This window comes from Anomalospiza imberbis, chromosome 23 (genome assembly GCF_031753505.1).
Source record: "Anomalospiza imberbis isolate Cuckoo-Finch-1a 21T00152 chromosome 23, ASM3175350v1, whole genome shotgun sequence".
Taxonomy (NCBI): Eukaryota; Metazoa; Chordata; class Aves; order Passeriformes; family Viduidae; genus Anomalospiza; species Anomalospiza imberbis.
In genome coordinates, this window is record NC_089703.1 from 1,787,165 (window position 1) to 1,806,180 (window position 19,016).

The 19,016-nt window shown below is 57.0% G+C and overlaps 1 protein-coding gene across 1 annotated transcript; it reads right to left on the reverse strand.

Annotated features, from left to right (window-relative positions):
- Positions 1 to 215: 215 nt before the first annotated feature.
- LOC137461801 (protein-arginine deiminase type-1-like) lies at positions 216 to 16,137 on the reverse strand. The gene is given in 17 exon segments (XM_068171555.1): positions 216 to 478; positions 562 to 687; positions 999 to 1,078; positions 1,269 to 1,362; positions 1,885 to 2,029; positions 4,737 to 4,888; positions 4,972 to 5,079; positions 6,023 to 6,146; positions 6,824 to 6,927; positions 7,007 to 7,182; positions 7,968 to 8,093; positions 8,172 to 8,289; positions 8,985 to 9,046; positions 10,399 to 10,441; positions 10,443 to 10,469; positions 12,632 to 12,806; positions 15,524 to 16,137. Coding segments are annotated over 17 exon segments (1,986 nt in total). The 5' UTR covers positions 15,616 to 16,137; the 3' UTR covers positions 216 to 244.
- Positions 16,138 to 19,016: the final 2,879 nt, after the last annotated feature.

Below are 19,016 nucleotides of genomic sequence, written 5' to 3' on the forward strand. Positions count from 1 at the left end.
CCAAACCAAAACCCCGTGCCCAAAACCAGGCTCCAAACGACATCTTCACGCCGGGAGCGGAGGAAGGAAGGACGAGGGACCGGGAAGCGCTGCCCCCTCAGTGTCCGTGAAGCTTTATTGGCCAAACCCGTGCTTTCGGTGCTTTTCCGGCGCAGGAAATGCACCTTCCCCTGGGCTGCAGGAAATGCACCTTCCCCGGGCTGCAGGAAATGCACCTTCCCCTGCAGGACCCGGCCCGGGGGGGTCAGGGCACCACGTGCCACCACTTGAAGGCGAAGGGCTTGCGGCGCACGTTGGTGCCGCAGTGGACATCCCCCGACAGGACGTGGTAGGAGAAGAAGTCGTCGATGAAGGTGCAGGAGAGGCCCAGCGGCTCCAGCAGCTCCCGCACGCGCTGCTCCAGGCAGCAGCGCCCGCCCACCACGGGCCCGAAGGGCTTGGGGATGCCCAGGTGCCGGCCCAGCACCAGCATGTTCACCTGGAGCACAGCGGGGAGTCCAGCAGGGATCGATCCCAGGGGAATCGGGGATCGGGCCAGGGTTTGCGGGGTCGGGGTCTCACCATGTCCGGGAACAGCGCGTCGGCGCGGGAGTTGGTCAGGATGAAGAGCTGCGGGATGTCCACGATGTCCTGCTCGCTCAGCCCCAGCTCCTGCTTCAGCAGGTCGCGGTTCCAGTCGATGCAGCGCTGCGGGAAGGACACGGAACTGCCATCCTGGCCCTCCACATCCCAGCCATGGGCCCTGCTGGATCCTGCCTGGATCCCACCTCTGTGCACAACCTCCCACCCCAACCCATCCCTATCCCACCAACTTCCCACCCCATCCCTGTGGACACCTCCCACCCCACCCCATCCTCTCTCTCCCTTCAGCTGCCCCCTCTGTGTCCTTTGGAACGTCTCCCTCTCCTCGCCCCCTCTAGCCATTCCCCAGGACCCCAAATCCTCTCGCTGCCCCCGGAACCCCCTGGAATGAGGAGGGGGAGCCCCCCGGGTCCCACCTGCACGTGGCGGTTGTCGCTGCGCAGGGACTCGTCCGCCAGGATCTCGTCGATGCTCTTCTTCTCAGTGCCCTTCAGCCCTGGGGTATGCGAGCGGTGAGGGACAGTGGGGGGACAGAGGGATGGACAGCGGGATGGACAGAGAGATGGACAGCGGGATGGACAGAGAGATGGACAGAGGGATGGACAGCAGGGATGGACAGAGAGATGGACAGTGGGATGGGACACTGGGAATGCCATTCCCTAGGGATGTCCTCAGCCAGCCCTCACCGATGAACTGTGTGGCCTCCCCGTGGCCCTGCTGCTGCTTCTCCTTGAAGAGTTTGTAGCAGGCGTTGGGACTGGCGAGGAGCAGCCGGAATCCCTGCGGGACAGAGACCGGGCGTCACCCCTGGTGTGGGGGGATAAACACCCCAGAGTCTGGCTGAGAGGCACCATGGCCATCCCAAACCCAGCCCTGGGCCATGGGATTCCCATGGAGATCCAAAACCCAGCCCCAGGCCATGGGATGCCCGTGGAGATCCCAAATACATCCCCAGGGCCATGGGATGGCCACAGCAATCCCAAATCCATCCCTGGGCCATGCAATGCCCATGGAGATCCCAAATACATCCCCAGGGCCATGAGATGCCCACACCAATCCCAAATCCATTCCCGGGCCATGGGATGCCAGCAGAGATCTCAAGTCCATCCCCAGGCCATGCGATGCCCATGGACATCCCAAGTCCATCCCCGGGCCATGAGATGCCAACACCAATCCCAAATCCATTCCCCTGGGCCGCCCCAAAGGGGCTCCATCCCCCAGAGCCCCCGGAAGGACAGACAGCTGGCAAAGGGGATTCTCGGGGCGCTGCGAAGAGCCCTGGGCAGGCTCCAGAGTCTGCACCTTCCTGTCCAGGGCAGGGACGAAGGTGAGGAACTCGTCCACGTGGCCCACGCTGAGCCACTCCGAGTAGACCTCGAGTGGCGCCTGCACCGTCTGCGCGAACAGGAAATCCCGCACGGCCCTGCACATCCTGCGGCCGGCCGCCCTGCGGGACACCACGGGTGGGCACCGCTCCCTGCCCCAAAACCTGCTCCCCAAAACCTGCTCCCCACCCCAAAACCTGCTCCCCAAAACCTGCTCCCTGCCCCAAAACCCCCATCCCAAAAACCGCTCTCCACTCCAAAACCTGCTCCCCAAAACCTGCTCCCCGCCCCAAAACCTGCTCCCCAAAACCTGCTCCCTGCCCCAAAACCCCCATCCCAAAAACCGCTCCCCACCCCAAAATCCGCTCCCCAAAACCTGCTCCCCGCCCCAAAACCTGCTCCCCAAAAGCCGCTCCTCGCCCCAAAACCCCCTCCCCAAAACCCACTCCCCACCCCAAAACCCCTCCCCAAAACCTGCTCCCCACCCCAAAACCCCCTCCCCAAAACCCACTCCCCACCCCAAAACCCCCTCCCCAAAACCCACTCCCTGCCCCAAAACCCCCATCCCAAAAACCGCTCCCCACCCCAAAACCCGCTCCCCAAAACCTGCTCCCCGCCCCAAAACCTGCTCCCCAAAACCCGCTCCTCGCCCCAAAACCCCCTCCCCAAAACCCGCTCCCCACCCCAAAACCCCCTCCCCAAAACCCACTCCCTGCCCCAAAACCCCCATCCCAAAACCTGCTCCCCACCCCAAAACCCCCTGCCCAAAACCTGCTCCCCGCCCCAAAACCTGCTCCCCAAAACCCGCTCTCCACCCCAAAACCCCCTCCCCAAAACCTGCTCCCCGCCCCAAAACCCCCTCCCCAAAACCCGCTCCTCGCCCCAAAACCCCCTCCCCAAAACCCCCCTCCCCAAAACCCACTCCCCTCCCCTATCTTATATAAATTTATATTACTAGATCCCTAACATTACATAAATATATCAGTTTATCTCCCTGTATTTTAGATAAATACATTGATACATCCCTATATTATATATAGTGTTAATATATACATGTTATATAAATATATACTGCTAAATCCCTGTATTATATAAATATACAATACTAGATATTATATACTATATATATCATATATATTTTATATATAATATATAAAAATATATATTATATAAAAATAATGATATATTATATATATTTATATATATAATAGATATTTATATAATATGTATTATATCTATATTATATCTATATTATAATATATAATATATAATATATAATGTATTACATATTAATATATTATATATTATACATATTATTACTATATAACAAATAATTTGTATATTATATTATATATATTATATATAAATTTATAAATTATACATAATGTATAATATATTATACATTATATATTAATATATAAATATATTAATATATTATATATTAATATATAAATATATTATATATTTTTTATAGTAAAATTACTATATTTCTGATATATTTATTGCATAAATATATCAGCGTATATCCCTGTATTTTTGATAAATACATCGATACATCCCTATATTATATACAGTGTTAATATATACATGTTATAAAAATATATATTGGTAAATCCCTATATTATCTAAATACATACTGCTAAATTCCTATCTTATATAAATATATATTACAAGATCCCTAATATTACATGTATATAGATGAACATATCTCCCTGTGTTTTGGATAAATACATGGATATATCCCCAGATTTTCCGTAAACACATCTCCAGGCCGGGTCTGTCCATAGGGATGGGATCATTCCGTGCCCGGTTCCGCTCGGGCACCTCTGGGTTGAGTTTCTCCCACCCCTGCGATTCCCAAATCCCGCCTCACTTGGATGCGAGGCCAAGTTTTCTTAGAGCGGGCTGGGAAGAGGTTAATTAAATTCCTGGTAATGAGGGACAATTCGGGCCGCAGTGGGGCTGGGAGAATCCCATTTCCCTGCCTCTGGAAGCAGCGCGAGCCCCGGGCTGGGACGGGAGCGTCCCGTGGGTTTTTTGGGATGGGAGCAGGCGGGATGGGGCGCGGGTGTTGTTTTTCCCGGAAAATGCCCTCCTTTGTGGAGGCTTGGCAGGGAGCTTTGTTCACGGGCTGCCAAGCACCGCCTGCCCTGGGCACAACAACCCCCGGCTGGTCGGGATTTCACCCTTTCCTGGGCTCCCCGCTCCTCTCCCAAAGAACAAACCCCAGCCCGGGTCTGCGGGACTGGAGCAAAAGGGGTGAAAACGGGAAAAAACGGGAAAAAGGGAAAATGGGAAAAGGGCAAAAGGGGAAAATGGGAAAAGGGGAAAATGGGAAAAAGGGGAAAAGGGAAAATGGGAAAAGGGGAAAATGGGAAAAAGGGAAAATGGGAAAAGGGGAAAAGGGGAAAAGGGGAAAATGGGAAAATGGGAAAAGGGGAAAAGGGGGAAAAGGGGAAAATGGGAAAAAGGGGAAAAGGGAAAATGGGAAAAGGGGAAAATGGGAAAAAGGGAAAATGGGAAAAGGGGAAAAGGGGAAAAGGGGAAAACAGGAAAATGGGAAAATGGGAAAAAGGGAAAAAGGGAAAAGGGGAAAAGGGGAAAACAGGAAAATGGGAAAACGGGAAAATGGAAAAAAGGGGAAAGGGGAAAATGGAAAAACAGCAGCCAGGTTTTGTGAGGGTCGGAGGAGCAGCTGTGGGGTTTGCCTGTAAAATCTGGGATTTGATGGGGATCGGGCCCGGGTTTTTTCTCTGACAGGCTCCCGAGGGAGGGTTTTGGGATCTCCGGAGGGAGGGTTTTGGGATCTTCCGAGGAAGGGATGCTCACCAGGGCAGGGGGCTGCCGATGAGGATCCGCCCCAGCGGGTACTCCTTGCCCCGCACCGTCACTGGCGGGCTCACGTCCAGGTTCCCAAAGGAATCCAGGCTGGTCACGCTCTTCCCGGGGGGCTCCCGGGTCACGTAGCCAAAATCTGGGCCCTGGGAAAGAGGAAAGAGGTGCCAAGGACCTCCCGTGAGGGGATTTTGGGGAGAAAAAGGGGGATTTCAACGCAAGAACACACCAGGATCTTCTTAAAAGCGAAATCCTTCAGGCCTCTGTTCCTGGGAGAGTCGAAGACCACGGGGAAGGTTTTGTGTGGAGCTTCCACGTAGCCGAACTCTATCTCATCCTGTGGGAAGGAGACGAGGAGGAGGAGGAGGAAGGCTCTGGGGAGTGATAGGAATCTCCGCCAGGGATGTGGGGAGGGTGGGGCAGGAAATGGGGCGAGCCTGGCAAAGCCCAGCCTAAACCACTAGGGAGGCTCCTGCACAGCCCCACGGGGTGACACTGCAGCCACGGTGTCCCCCTGGGGTCCCCCTGGCAGTGGGACCCTCCTGCACAGCCCCACGGGGTGACACTGCAGCCACGGTGTCCCCTGGGGTCCCCCTGGCAGTGGGACCCTCCTGCACAGCCCCACGGGGTGACACTGCAGCCACGGTGTCCCCTGGGGTCCCCATGGCAGTGGGACCCTCCTGCACAGCCCCACGGGGTGACACTGCAGCCACGGTGTCCCCCTGGGATCCCCCTGGCAGTGGGACCCTCCTGCACAGCCCCACGGGGCCCCCTTTCAATGGGATCCCCTCGTACAATGAGGTCACTCTCGAGGTGTCCCTTGGGTCCATCCCTCTTCCAAAGCACCCCGGGGACCCTTCTGCAAAAGGGGACCCCTTGCAATGTCCCACAGGGTCCCTTTTGCAGCAGGGACCCCTTGTAATGTCCCACGGGGTCCTTCTTGCAATGGGGTCCCCTTTACAACGTCCCATTGTGTCCCTTTTGCAGTGGGGTCCCCTTTGCAATGTCCCATGGGGTCCTTCTTGCAATGGGGTCACCACCAAAAGCCCCACGGGGTCCCTTTCGCAATGGGGTCCCTCCCACAGTGTCCCTCACTGGGATCCCCCTGCAGTGGGGCCCTTCTGGCACAGCCCCACGGGTGCCCCTCTGTGTCCCTGGTGCCAGGCCATTGTCCCCATCTGTGCCACCCTGGCAGCGTTCCCTGGGCCTCAGTGCCCGCTCCCATGCCCGTCCCTTGGCTCTCCCGTGCTGGGGGTCCGGGCGGGGCCGGGCGGGCTGACCTGGATCCAGCGGTCGCTGCGCGTGTCCTGCTCCCCACACACGGTCAGTTTGCAGTTGGCTTTCCGCAGCAGCGCCCGCAGCCCCTCCAGGAAGACCTCGTTGGAATCCGAGCCCTGCTTGATGCTGGGGGAACAGCGGGGGACTGGGGCTGCGAGGAGGAGCTCACGGGGAGACCCCAAAACCCCGACCCCGCAGCTCGCACCTCATTCCTGAACACCCTGAGCAACATTCCTGCATGGGATTGGAGCTGGAGAGGGAACTCCAGCCTTTGTGGGATTGGAGCTGGAGAGGGAGCTCCAGCCTTTGTGGGATTGGAGCTGGAGAGGGAACTCCAGCCTTTGTGGGATTGGAGCTGGAGAGGGAGCTCCAGCCTTTGTGGCATTGGAGCTGGAGAGGGAGCTCCAGCCTTTGTGGGATTGGAGCTGGAGAGGGAGCTCCAGCTTTTGTGGGATTGGAGCTGGAAAGGGAGTTCCAGCCTTTCTCCTTGGGATTTAAACACCCTGGGCAGCATTCCTGTATGGAATTGGAGCTGGAGAAGGTCTCCCAGCATTTCTCCTTGGGATTTAAATGCCCCAGGCAACATTCCTGCATGGGAATGGACCTGGAGAGGGAACTCCAGCCATTCTCCTTGAGATGGAAATGACTCCCACAGCAGCAGCTTCCCAAACATTCTCAGTCGGGAATGCCTAAGCCTGGCTCACTAGGGCCCCAGACAGCCAGGAAGGGTCGGGAACTCCTCTCTGGAGAGTGCCCCAGGGCAGGGGACACCCCTGTGCCACGGCGGGGGACACTCCTCCTACCTGCAGACAAACACCTCCAGGGGCTGCTGGGTGTTGGGCGTCATGATCCAGGGCGCCACGCGGAACACCACGGTGTCCGTGAAGATCGGTGTGCCCGGCGAATCCTGGTGGAGCCAAAATGGAGTTTGGGACCTCCACCATGGGGGGTTTGTTAGGGGAGGGGTGGGCCCGACCCCCCTGTACCTTATGGGGTACCTCCAGCAGGCTGGCGCTGAAGGACACGAGGCCGGTGAAGCCCCTGTCGGGGAACGCCAACCCCTCCACGTAGAAGGTGCTGTCCCCATGGCCAGCGTGGTCCAGCACGTAGGAGAGCTTGTCTGGGCCCAGCACGGGCTTGTAGAGCGGGTGGGCATCACCACCTGGAGAACCCCAGATCCCCACCCCGAGCTCAGCAGCCTGGAGAAGACTGGACTCCCACCTCAAACTCAGCAGCCTGGAGAGCCCACCCTGAGTTCAGCAGCCACCAAGTTCATTCCCACCCCGAGTTTAGCAGCCTGGAGAACCCCAGATCCCCACCCCAAACTCAGCAGCCTGAAGAGCCCTGGATTCCCACCCCAAACCCAGCAGCCTGGAGAACCCCAGATTCCCACGGGGGGACACGCCAGCAGCAGAAGGAGGAGATGGCTGGTGCCCAAGGGTGTCAGAGGAGCCTCCTCCTCCTCCTTCCTGGGGAACATGCTTGATCTTCCTGGGACAAAGAGGGCTCCATCCCCTCGGGTCCAGGCCTTTCAAGGTGTGTGCTCTGGCTGAGGATCTAATGACACCCTTGGCTCCCCGGACCTGATTTTCGGCGCGGAGCTGCCGGGGATCCAACCGTTCAAAGGCGAAGGGCGCTGCCCAACGGGATGGGCTGCTTGGCTGCTTGGCTCCCTGCCCGAGCCAAAACAGTGCTGGGAGCCACGTGGGGATTCCCGTGCCATGGGAATGTCAAAATTCCAGCCCTCGTTGGGAAAAGCCTCTTTGGAGCCTTCTCCCCCCTTTTTTTTTTCCCATATAGCCTCACCCTGTGCAACGGCAGAAAAGGTTTGGGGGTAAAAGGATGATTACAGCAAATAGGGGCGCTCCAATGAACTAAACCTGTGGGGTTGGCTCGCCTTGGGGTCACGCAGGGGTGCTGGGGGCAGGGGAAGGCAGAGGTACTCACGGACGGCGTGGAACACCCGCACTTTGTCCGCGTCGCTCTCGGGGACGTGCAGCACCACCGGGTACTCGGTGAAGATGGCGCTGGGGCCCTGGGTCCGCAGCAGCATCACCGACATGTCCTGGAGGTCTGGGGGACACAGGGGACACGGAGGGAGGGCATGGCAGTGGGGAAGCCCCCAGGGAGCCCCTCGGGGTCACAGCCCACCTGCCAGGGTCCGTATGTCCGCCTGGCCGCTGTCCGTGCCCCCCGCGCCGGGGCTGTCCCGGTCACAGTTGACCAGCAGCACGGCCCCTTGTCCGTCAGGGCCCCACGTCCACTTGGCCTGGAGGAGAAGCACTGAGAGGGGACAGGAGCAGGAATTCCCCCATCCTGGGCCGAGGGAAGCCCTGCGCTCGGAGGAGAACCCGACCACGCCTCAAGGAGACACCAGTGCTGCTCCAAACCGTCCCATCCCAACGGCAGCTCCAGCAGGGCCTGCACGGACTGCTCCAAGATTTTATCTCCCAGCCAGGCTGGAAGTGCCTCCAGCCTCGCCTGGACACGGCAGCAGCGCCTCTGGAAGCTCAGCCCATCTTGATACCAATTTGCGCCGCCAATCAGGCTGCGGTTAATTAGCCCGGCTGGGCTGTGGTTAATTAGCCTGGCTTAAGGACCAGGGCACAGGCAGATGTGTGGCTAAAGGGGGAAATCTCCTGCTCAACTCATACAGTGGCACCTTTAGGGCCCAAAAAGGAAAATAAAAAGAAAAAGAAGATGGAAGAGAAAGGCAGGAAAAAGGGAAGAAAAAGGGAAGAAAAAGTTGAAAGTTTTCTCCTACAAGATCCTCAGGACCAGGCTAGAGCCACAGGATGTTTGGCTGGGAATAGGAAAATAAATCCTTTTCCTGCTCAATTAGTAGGCTGAGGATCTGCTGGGCTGTTTGCCCTCATGCAGACACCACCCAGGTCCCTGTCCCTCCTGGAGATTTTCCAGGAAGAGGCCAGCGATGGATCCGCCCTCCCATGACGCTCTCCTCACCTTGTCCTTGCCCTTGCTCTTCACTCGGCCACTCCGGCTCCAGTCCACGTCCAGGGACACCTCTGGAACAGCGAAAGGGAAGGAAGCCACAGGCAGGGGATGAGCTCCCGGGGCCATTTTGGGCTCCTCCTTGGCACCCCACACCAACCCCACCTCATCCCCCCAAAACTGCTCCAGACCCAATGATTCCAACAAAGCAGGAGAAGAAAACCCAACCCGACAACTTTACCATGACTTTCCCTCTTTGATCTCCAGCTGTCTCCTCTCATTCTGGTTTCCCCCAGCAGGGACGTCTCCACTTCATGGTAGATTTTACATTTTCATAGCATTTTTCTCATGGCAATTTTGTTTTCGTGCCATTTTTTATCTTTTCATGGCAGATTTTATGTTTTTTTGGCAGATTTTATGTTTCCTTGGCATTTTTTGTTTTCACCCATTTCCTATTGACTGTTCTGTTTTCCATGAAGCCAAAACACAGTGGAGGCACAAAAATGCATTTTCACTGTGGTTGAGCAAACACCCAAATAACTTCTAGGAAATCTGGACTTCTCACAGAGCTCTTCTTGCCCCAAATTTCTGCCTCTGCTGCAGAGATTTACCGGTGACCTCATCCAAACCCCACCTCAGTCCTAACCCAAAACCTCCTCCAGATGGGACACACAAGGCATGGAAAACACAGGGATTGAAGCAGAGATTGTTCTCCTTGGGGCAGAGAGGACAACATGGAAAAGCCAGGAGGGAAACTTGAAATCCAGCCAAGAGAAGAACATTTGGAAGGCAAAATCCCTGTGGCCAGTGGTGGCCCCAGTTGGCTCCAGCGAGGCCCATCGGCCATGGGACACAGAAAACCTTTAGCCTCTCCAGGGGCAATTTTGGGAGGCATAGGCACGACTTGAGGACACAGGTCAGACTGTCATGTGAACGCTTCAGAAAATCCCAAATTTAGGGTAATTAATCCATCCAAGTGGAGACTTCTGCACCCAGACTGGTTGTCTAGACTCCCTTTGTAGTCAGCAGGGGAGAGCAGGCATTTGGAGGGAATGATTCACCGCACCCTAAACTCCTGAAATAGGTCAGGCACTGCTTCGGTGCCAATCCCTCTCCCCTCGCTGCCGAGGAGGAGGTGCTGGCCAGAGCTGGGTGAGGAGATCTCCCGTGGATCCTCTTTTCCCGAGGAATCACCTTGGCAGGCACAGGAGGATGCTCCTGGGTGGGGACACGGCCCGGCCTCCGTCTCTCCCACACCATATAAGGCAGTATTTAATTAATCATGGTTTAATTATTTCCCTCTTGCTCATCAGCATCAGTGAACACCCAAACCTTTATTGCTGGTGGCCCCCAAGGAATTCTGGCCTCGTGGATCCAGCCAGATCCCAAGAGATCAGGAATTCCTGGAGCCTTGGTGGGCACCTACCGACACAGGTGAGGTACAGCCAGGCCACCGCCAGCTCGCGGCCCCTCGCGGTCGTAGTAGGAGATCTTCACCTGCAGAGACATCCCGACACCGTGACCCACATCCCACCGGGCTGGCAGGATCTCCATCGCCACACCGTGACCCACATCCCACCAGGCCGACGGGATCTCCATCGCCACACCATGACCCACATCCCACCAGGCTGGAGGGATGTCCATCCCCACACCGTGACCCACACCCCACCGGGCTGGCAGGATCTCCATCGCCACACTGTGACCCACATCCCACCAGGCTGGCGGGATGTCCATCCCCACACCGTAACCCACATCCCACCAGGCTGGTAGGATCTCCATCCCCACACTGTGACCCACACCCCACCAGGCTGGTGGGATCTCCATCCCCACACTGTGACCCACATCCCACCAGGCTGGCAGGATCTCCATCCCCACACCGTGACCCACATCCCACCAGGCTGGCAGGATGTCCATCCCCACACCGTGACCCACATCCCACCAGGTGGGTGGGATCTCCATCCCCACACTGTGACCCACATCCCACCAGGCTGGCAGGATGTCCATCCCCACACCATGACCCACATCCCACCAGGTGGGTGGGATCTCCATCTCCACACCGTGACCCACACCCCACCAGGCTGGCGGGATCTCCATCCCCACACCGTGACCCACATCCCACCTGGCTGGTGGGATCTCCATCCCCACACCGTGACCCACATCCCACCAGGCTGGCAGGATCTCCATCCCCACACTGTGACCCACATCCCACCAGGTTGGTGGGATCTCCATCCACACACCGTGACCCACATCCCACCAGGCTGGCGGGATCTCCATCCCCACACCATAACCCACATCCCACCAGGCTGGTGGGATCTCCATCCCCACACCTTGACCCACATCCCACCAGGTTGGTGGGATCTCCATCCCCACACCGTGACCCGCATCCCACCAGGCTGGCGGGATCTCCATCCCCACACCATGACCCACATCCCACCAGGCTGGCAGGATCTCCATCCCCACACCGTGACCCACATCCCACCAGGTTGGTGGGATCTCCATCCCCACACCGTGACCCGCATCCCACCAGGTGGGTGGGATCTCCATCCCCACACTGTAACCCACATCCCACCAGGCTGGCAGGATCTCCATCCCCACACTGTAACCCACATCCCACCTGGCTGGTGGGATCTCCATCCCCACACTGTAACCCACATCCCACCAGGCTGGCAGGATCTCCATCCCCACACTGTAACCCACATCCCACCAGGCTGGCAGGATCTCCATCCCCACACTGTAACCCACATCCCACCAGGCTGGCATGATCTCCATCCCCACACCGTGACCCACATCCCACCAGGCCAACGGGATCTCCATCCCCACACCGTGACCCACACCCCACCGGGCTGGCAGGATCTCCATCGCCACACCGTGACCCACATCCCACCAGGCCAACGGGATCTCCATCCCCACACCGTGACCCACATCCCACCAGGCTGGAGGGATGTCCATCCCCACACTGTAACCCACATCCCACCAGGCTGGCGGGATCTCCATCCCCACACCGTGACCCACATCCCACCAGGCCAACGGGATCTCCATCCCCACACCGTGACCCACACCCCACCAGGCCGACGGGATATGCATCCCCACACCGTGACCCACATACCACCACACTGGCGGGATCTCCATCCCCGCACTGTCACCCACATCCCACCAGACTGGCGGGATCTCCATCCCCACATTGTGACCCCACTGGGCTGGTGGGATCTCCATCCCCACACTGTGACCCTGCCAGGCTGGTGGGATCTCTGCCCTCCCAGGATCGTGTGATGAGCTAGGAAGGGGCCCACAGGGATCTCCAACCCAACCCCTGCCTGCCCACCCAGCTGGGCCCCAGGTGGTCCATCCCAGCCTTTCTCTATTAATTACGCTTCATTGGAACACTGTGCCAGCTTCAGCCACAATTGGGCATGGAAAAAGCCAAACTTGGGGTATTTTTTGCTGCCTGGCATGGACTTTTGCAACTGCTGCGATGTCATTGTTAAGGCACTAAGTGGGACCTTCTCCTTCAGGGTTTCATTTCTCGTCAGTGCCAATTACCCAACTCTGCTGGAGCTTTTTAAAAACCACCCTGGTGTCAGCATTACTCACAAATCCTCGAGTTTTCCTAGGAAATTTCACTTATTTCCACCAGTTTGGGCACATGAACAGCACCTGACCTGGTTGTCATCGACGGTCCTGCTGGTGACGTCAATGGTCACCACCACCTCGATGTCGGGATCCAGGGGCCACCGGGAGTCCAGGGTGGGCTTTGTGGTGGGGCTGTGGATCATGTGCACCGTCACCGCTGGCGTGGCGTGCACGTCAAAGGACGCCGCACCTTTCGGGGTGGACCTGGAACGGAGCAACCTCGGGTCAGAGACCACGGGATCCAAATCCCCAAACCTGAAATTAAACCCAGCCACGACTGGGCGGGAGGGGCCCCGAGACCATCCCTGGGTGATGAAATGTCCCTGGAGTTCCACACGTGGGACCTCTGTGGCAGCATTGAGCAAGCCCAGCTCCCACTGCAGCTCCGGCAAGTCCGGCCGCTGTTTTTCCCTCTGCAGCCACGAGAAATTCCCTGAATTTCAGTGTCCCATGACAAAACCCCAAACAGGGAAGAATCAGGACGGTTTTCATGCCAACCACGCGTGGAGCTGGGGGTTGTGGGACCATCCTGTGACCTGAGGGATGCTGGGGCTGGAGCGGAGCCTGGATCCCGGCACGCAGCACCCGCGCCCAGCTCCGTGACATCCTCGGGAGCCTTTGAAGTGCTGCTCCCTGCTCATTACAGCCCCAGCCTCTCTATCCCGCTCTGACCTGCTCCCAGCTCCCCCAGCTGCATCCCAGGGGGAGCCAGGTGAGAACTTCAGCAGCGAGAACGTAAAAACCACAACATCAAAACCCCGCCACAGCAGGGATTTATCCCCATGTTGCTCTTGGCGCGGCATCCCCGGTGCCTCCAGCAGCTTGTGAGGAAATCAAGGCATTCCGTGGGCTTGGCATCCCCGTCTGGAACACCCCATGAAGCTGTGGATTCGGGGAATGCGGGATCCCATCCCAAGCACCCTGCTAAGCCGTGGATCCGAGGAATACTGGATCCCATCTGGAATACCCCACAAAGCTGTGGATCCAGGAAATGCAGGATCCCATCCCAAACACCCTGCGAAGCCGTGGATCCACGGGATGCTGGGATCCTGCAGATTTGGGGCTGTTTGCCGTGGGTTTGTGACCCTCCCACCTCAGCAGCACCGCCCGATTCCCAATGAGCTCCACGTTCTGCCCCAAACAGCCCAAAATTGGTGCATCCACCACTAAATTCTCCCCAGACAGTGCTCCCGGGAATAAAATTATTCCATTTGTCAGCTGGAAGAGCCTCCACCATCTGCTGTTTGGGGCCACGGCTCAAATTTGTTACCAAGAAGCCAAATTACCCCATTTGGGCGCTCTGGCTCCATATTTAAATAGGACTGAGAGGGCTCTGAGTCCAAAAGCAGGACAAAAAATTGCAGTTAATAGGTTTTATTCGTTCCCATCTGAATGAGGGAGGAAACGAGGCTGTTTTAAGGCAGCCAGAGCTCTCTGAGGGGATGGTGGCACATCCTGGCCCGGCTCCAGCACTCCATCCCAATAATTGCCTGGATGCGATGCCGACCGGCTGGGCCTGCGTTCTCTGTCATTATAAATGTGATTTATTAAATAATGACACTGTGACAGCAGGGCAGGGTCAGCCATCTATCTTCCCAATAAAGCCACCCCATATTTAATTCTGCAAAAATCCCTTTTCCTGACATTGCCCGTGCACGGCTGCCGCTGGATTTTTTTCTGCCTGAGCCACACATTTTATTCCTTCTCCCGTTTTAGCTCCGAGTTGCTTGTCTTGAATTGCTCTTGCCCAATGTTCTTAGAGCCAGAAATAGACTTGGGGTGTGTTCGGGCTTTGCCTCCAAACCATCCTGTCCCGGCTCCGCTGTGATGCCTCGAGCCAACATCCCACCTTTGGATGAGCTCCCTGTGGGATACTGTCCCCAAAAATGAGCTCCCTGTGGGATATTGTCCCCAAAAACAGAGTTTTGGGGTGAGGTCCCCATGGGACATCATCCCCTACAACACACACAGTGGGGCATCATTCCCTAAAAAACACCTTGGATGAGCTCCCCATGGACATCATCCCCTAAGGCACACCCAGCAGGACCTGTCCCTCCAAATCCTTGGGTGAACTCCTGATGAGCTCCGAGTCCCGAACCACCCGTTTATCCTCCAAACCCATCCCAAATCCCTGCAGCTCTGTGGAACATGCCAGGATGCCCCAATGCTGGGCAAACCCATCCCAAATCCCAGTGGCTCCATGAAAAACTGGGACCACTCAATGCTGAGCAAATCCATCCCAAATCCCAGTGGCTCCATGGAACAACCTGGGATGCCCCAATCCTGATCAAACCCATCCCAAATCCCTGGCTCAGGATATCCCAGTCATGATCAAACCCATCCCAAATCCCTGGCCAGGATGCCCCAATCCTGATCAAACCCATCCCAAATCCCTGGCTCAGGATATCCCAGTCATGATCAAACCTATCCCAAATCCCTGGCTCAGGATGCCCCAATCCTGATCAAACCCATCCCAAATCCCTGGCCAGGATGCCCCAATCCTGATCAAACCCATCCCAAATCCCTGGCTCAGGATGCCCCAATGCTGATCAAACCCATCCCAAATCCCTGGCTCAGGATGCCCCAATCCTGATCAAACCCATCCCAAATCCCTGGCCAGGATGCCCCAATGCTGATCAAACCCATCCCAAATCCCTGGCTCAGGATGCCCCAATCCTGATCAAACCCATCCCAAATCCCTGGCCAGGATGCCCCAATCCTGATCAAACCCATCCCAAATCCCTGGCCAGGATGCCCAATCCTGATCAAACCCATCCCAAATCCCTGGCTCAGGATGCCCCAATCCTGATGAAACCCATCCCAAATCCCTGGCTCAGGATGCCCCAGTGCTGATCAAACCCATCCCAAATCCCTGGCTCAGGATGCCCCAATCCTGATCAAACCCATCCCAAATCCCTTACCGCCGCGTGTCCAGGTAGACCTCGGTGCCCATCACGCAGACGCCGTGGGCGGCGTGGCTGGTGGACATGGGCACGATGTGACGCGGGGCCATGGTGAGCCGGGCACGGCTGCATGGGCAGGGAGCTCCAGGCTGTGCCGGGAAACCAGCAGGACTGGATTAAAAGGCTCGGGAAGGTAACTCCTCCTTCCCGGGATGACGGGGTTCGGCCAGGGGACCCTGGTTCCACCTCCATCCCAAGATGAAGGTGATAGGGCAGCCCTGGGGTGGCTCCAGCGGGGACAGCAGGTGACAGCCAGCCCTGCTGGATGCTCCTCAGCCAGGCTTTGGGGTTTATTCCCCTCTTTTTGTTCCTTCCCAGCTCCATCTCAAACCCCGCAGCTCATGCATTAAACATTCCCACTCCCCGGCAGCGCAGGGTGGTTGTTTGGGGTTATTACAATGCTGTCATTAAAACTGAGCATTTTCTTTAAAACACCCCAAATTTTCCAGCCGGCCTCTCTGGGCCGGGTGAGTCACGGCCCCGGCTGCAGCAGCAGGGCCATGCCTGAGTACAGCTGAACAAAAGGAAATGTTTGCTCAGGTCGGTCCTTCCCATCCCAACCATCCCGAGGACGGGAGGGACGGGCAGGGAGAACTGGTTATGGGGCAGGCGGGGAAGGGGAAAACACCAACAGCCAACAACCAGAGGCTTCCCAAGGAATCTCCAACTCCTCCGTGTCTCGCTTGGACCTCGAGCTTCAGGGGAGTGGAGGGTTTCCAGGCCGAGATCCCATGGGAAAGATCCCCTTTGCTGCAAGCTGTACCGCAGATATCCATCACTCTCCGGGCCATCCCATCCCGGAGGATTTGCCTGCCTGGGAGTGGGGAAACACGGCTGGAGCAGGATGGAGGCAGCACCTCCAGAGGGTCCCTTTTCTTTTACTTTATATATATTACTATATTTTAAAACTTAAAATTTAAGGTTTTCTGCTCTGTGGTATTATACACTTTTAATTAATTTCACAGGGTCCCTTTTCTTTTACTTTATATATATTACTATATTTTATAACTTAAAATTTAAGGTTTTCTGCTCTGTGGTAGTATACACTTTTAATTAATTTCACGCTTGTAATCTTAGTGTTATTAATCAATCTTGGAAGCTTTCTTTACGGCTTTAGGTTAAATGCAGTGTTTTCTTGAGTTACAGTTTTTTAGTACAAAAGTTTAAAATTCTCAGCATCTAGAACTCAAACATCTCATGGCTCATCCCCTGGGAACTGGGTGGGATGTGCCTGGAACAGGGAATGGGAAGGGCCAAACCCCTGTGGGGAGCACCAGGAGGAGGCCCAGGGGAGCCAGAGCCAGCACTGCACTGAGCTGCACGTCCTCAGCTGCGGGAGCAGGGAATTCCCTGTGGGATCAAACTGCTGGGATGAGCCCAGCCAGGCTCCAGGAAGGGGTTCTGGGAAAGGGATCCAGGAAAGTGATCTGGAAAAGGGATCCCTCCAACTTTAAGTGCAGCAACCACCCCCAGGTCCATGTCTCGTACCCCAGAACAGCTTCAGGAATTGGAGGAACCCAGAGGAGCAGCCAGGATGCTCCACAGGGAATGCTGGTGGCATTTCCAGGCTCTCCCCGGCCTCACTCACAAGAGATTTTGGATAAAAACACATTTTCCACAGCCCAGCACCACCCAAACTCCTGCTGGGAATGGTGTTGGCTCTCCAGGCCTTCCTGGGGAGCACAAGCCCTGATGGATCCCTGGACTGGGAGCCAGAATGGTAGAGTGGCCCTGGAGCAGCGTCCCCGCAGAGCCGCAGGCCGGGCTCCCCACTGGAGGCTGCAGGTTGCACTGGTTTGTACTGGGCAGGGGCTGGAGCTGTGCCCTGAGCCTGCTCGGCTGGTTTGGGTCGAGGGATGGACAGGAGCACACCTGGGCTGGACAGGAGCACACCTGGGCTGGACAGGAGCACACCTGGGGCCGGGACAGCGGGATTGGGGGGCTCTGTCATCTGCGGGGAGGGGAGCTCAGAGGGAGTTGGGACGGCTGTGCTCCCCAAAATCCAGCGGGATCGCACCCCTGGGCACGGAGGGCCCAAACCTTTCAGGGCCGGGTGGGTTTTGCAGCTCAGTCCCAGCCCGTTCTGAGCCGCTGCGGATCTCGCCCAGCCCCAAGCACCGGCAGGTTTTGGGTGGAACCTGCGCTCCCTCCTCTTCCTCCTGCAGCGGCCGCCAGCTCCGACGTGCCGTGCTCGGGGACAGGAGGGTTTGGAGCCACACGGCGCGGCCGGAGCTGATTCTCTCTAATTACAGCCTGTCCTGGGAAAGTGGCACATGACAGACGGATCCCGCCTGTCCATCACACCAGGGAGCTTGGGCAGCCTGCTCCGGGGGTGCCTTTGGTTTTCCCCCAATCCCGGACTCTTTCCTTCCCCAATCCCAGCCTTTCCCCAGTCCCAGACTCTTTTGCCCAATCCCAGCCTCTTTCCCCAGTCCCAGCCCATCCCAAGCCCCCCCGAACGCCCCAGGAACAGCCGGATCCCTCCGGGGCGTTGCTCCCCGCCCATCCTGCAGCACCACTCTGCCAAGGAAAGTTCGATAATCTCCCTAAGCCGATAATTACAGCTCGTTAATTACAGCTGGTTAATTACCCCGCATGCAGAATTGCAGGCAGGAACCTTTACGAGCCGTGTCAGCCTAATTACCTGAGCAGGGCGAGACATCGAACCAGTTATCAAACCCCGCCGGGCTCCGCAGGGCTTGGGCTTCCTGAAGGGTTTCTTTAGGGTTTCCTTCAGGTTTCTTTAGGTTTTCTTCAGGTTTTTTTGGGGTTTTTTTGTTTTTTTGTTTTTTTTTTCTTTTTTTTTTAGAGTTTCACTAGGTTTTCTTTTGGCTGCCGCACCCCAGGCAGGCAGGGAGGACTTGCATCCCCCATTCCCTATGAGCCAGGGGAAAAGGGCAGGAGGTAGGTTCGGGGCGGGAAAAAATTCTGGGAAAACCCAGACTTTGGGCTAGTATGGAGTGTGGAAAACAGCCGGACTGCCCAAGCACCCCAAATCCTCCTCCGTCCCTTCCTCTGCCGCAAACCAAGGCGGCGGCCCGCAGGGAGGCTCCGGAGCTGCCGATCCCAGAGCGAAGCGTCCCGGAAAAGCAGAACAGCGATTTTTCCCTGCGGCTGGAGCTGGGCACGGCCCCGCGCCCGCCCTGCCCCACACATCTCCCGCTCTAACCCAGCTCTGCCCCACACACCTCCCGCCCTGCCCCACACATCTCCCCCTCAGCCCCAGCACAGCCCCGGCTCTGCCCCAGAGCCTCCATCCCGAATTCCCGAATTCCGGGCAGGAACGGGCAGCGCCCGGCCGGGCACGGGCACGGGCACCTGTTGGCACCTCCTGAAGGCGAAAAGTCAGCCCGGAGCGCTCCCGGGAACATTCCCCTCCCACCCCCGGAATTCCGAGCCTGCAGCGCGGAGCCGGAACGACCCCCGGAGCCCCGAGCGGGCACCCGGGGAG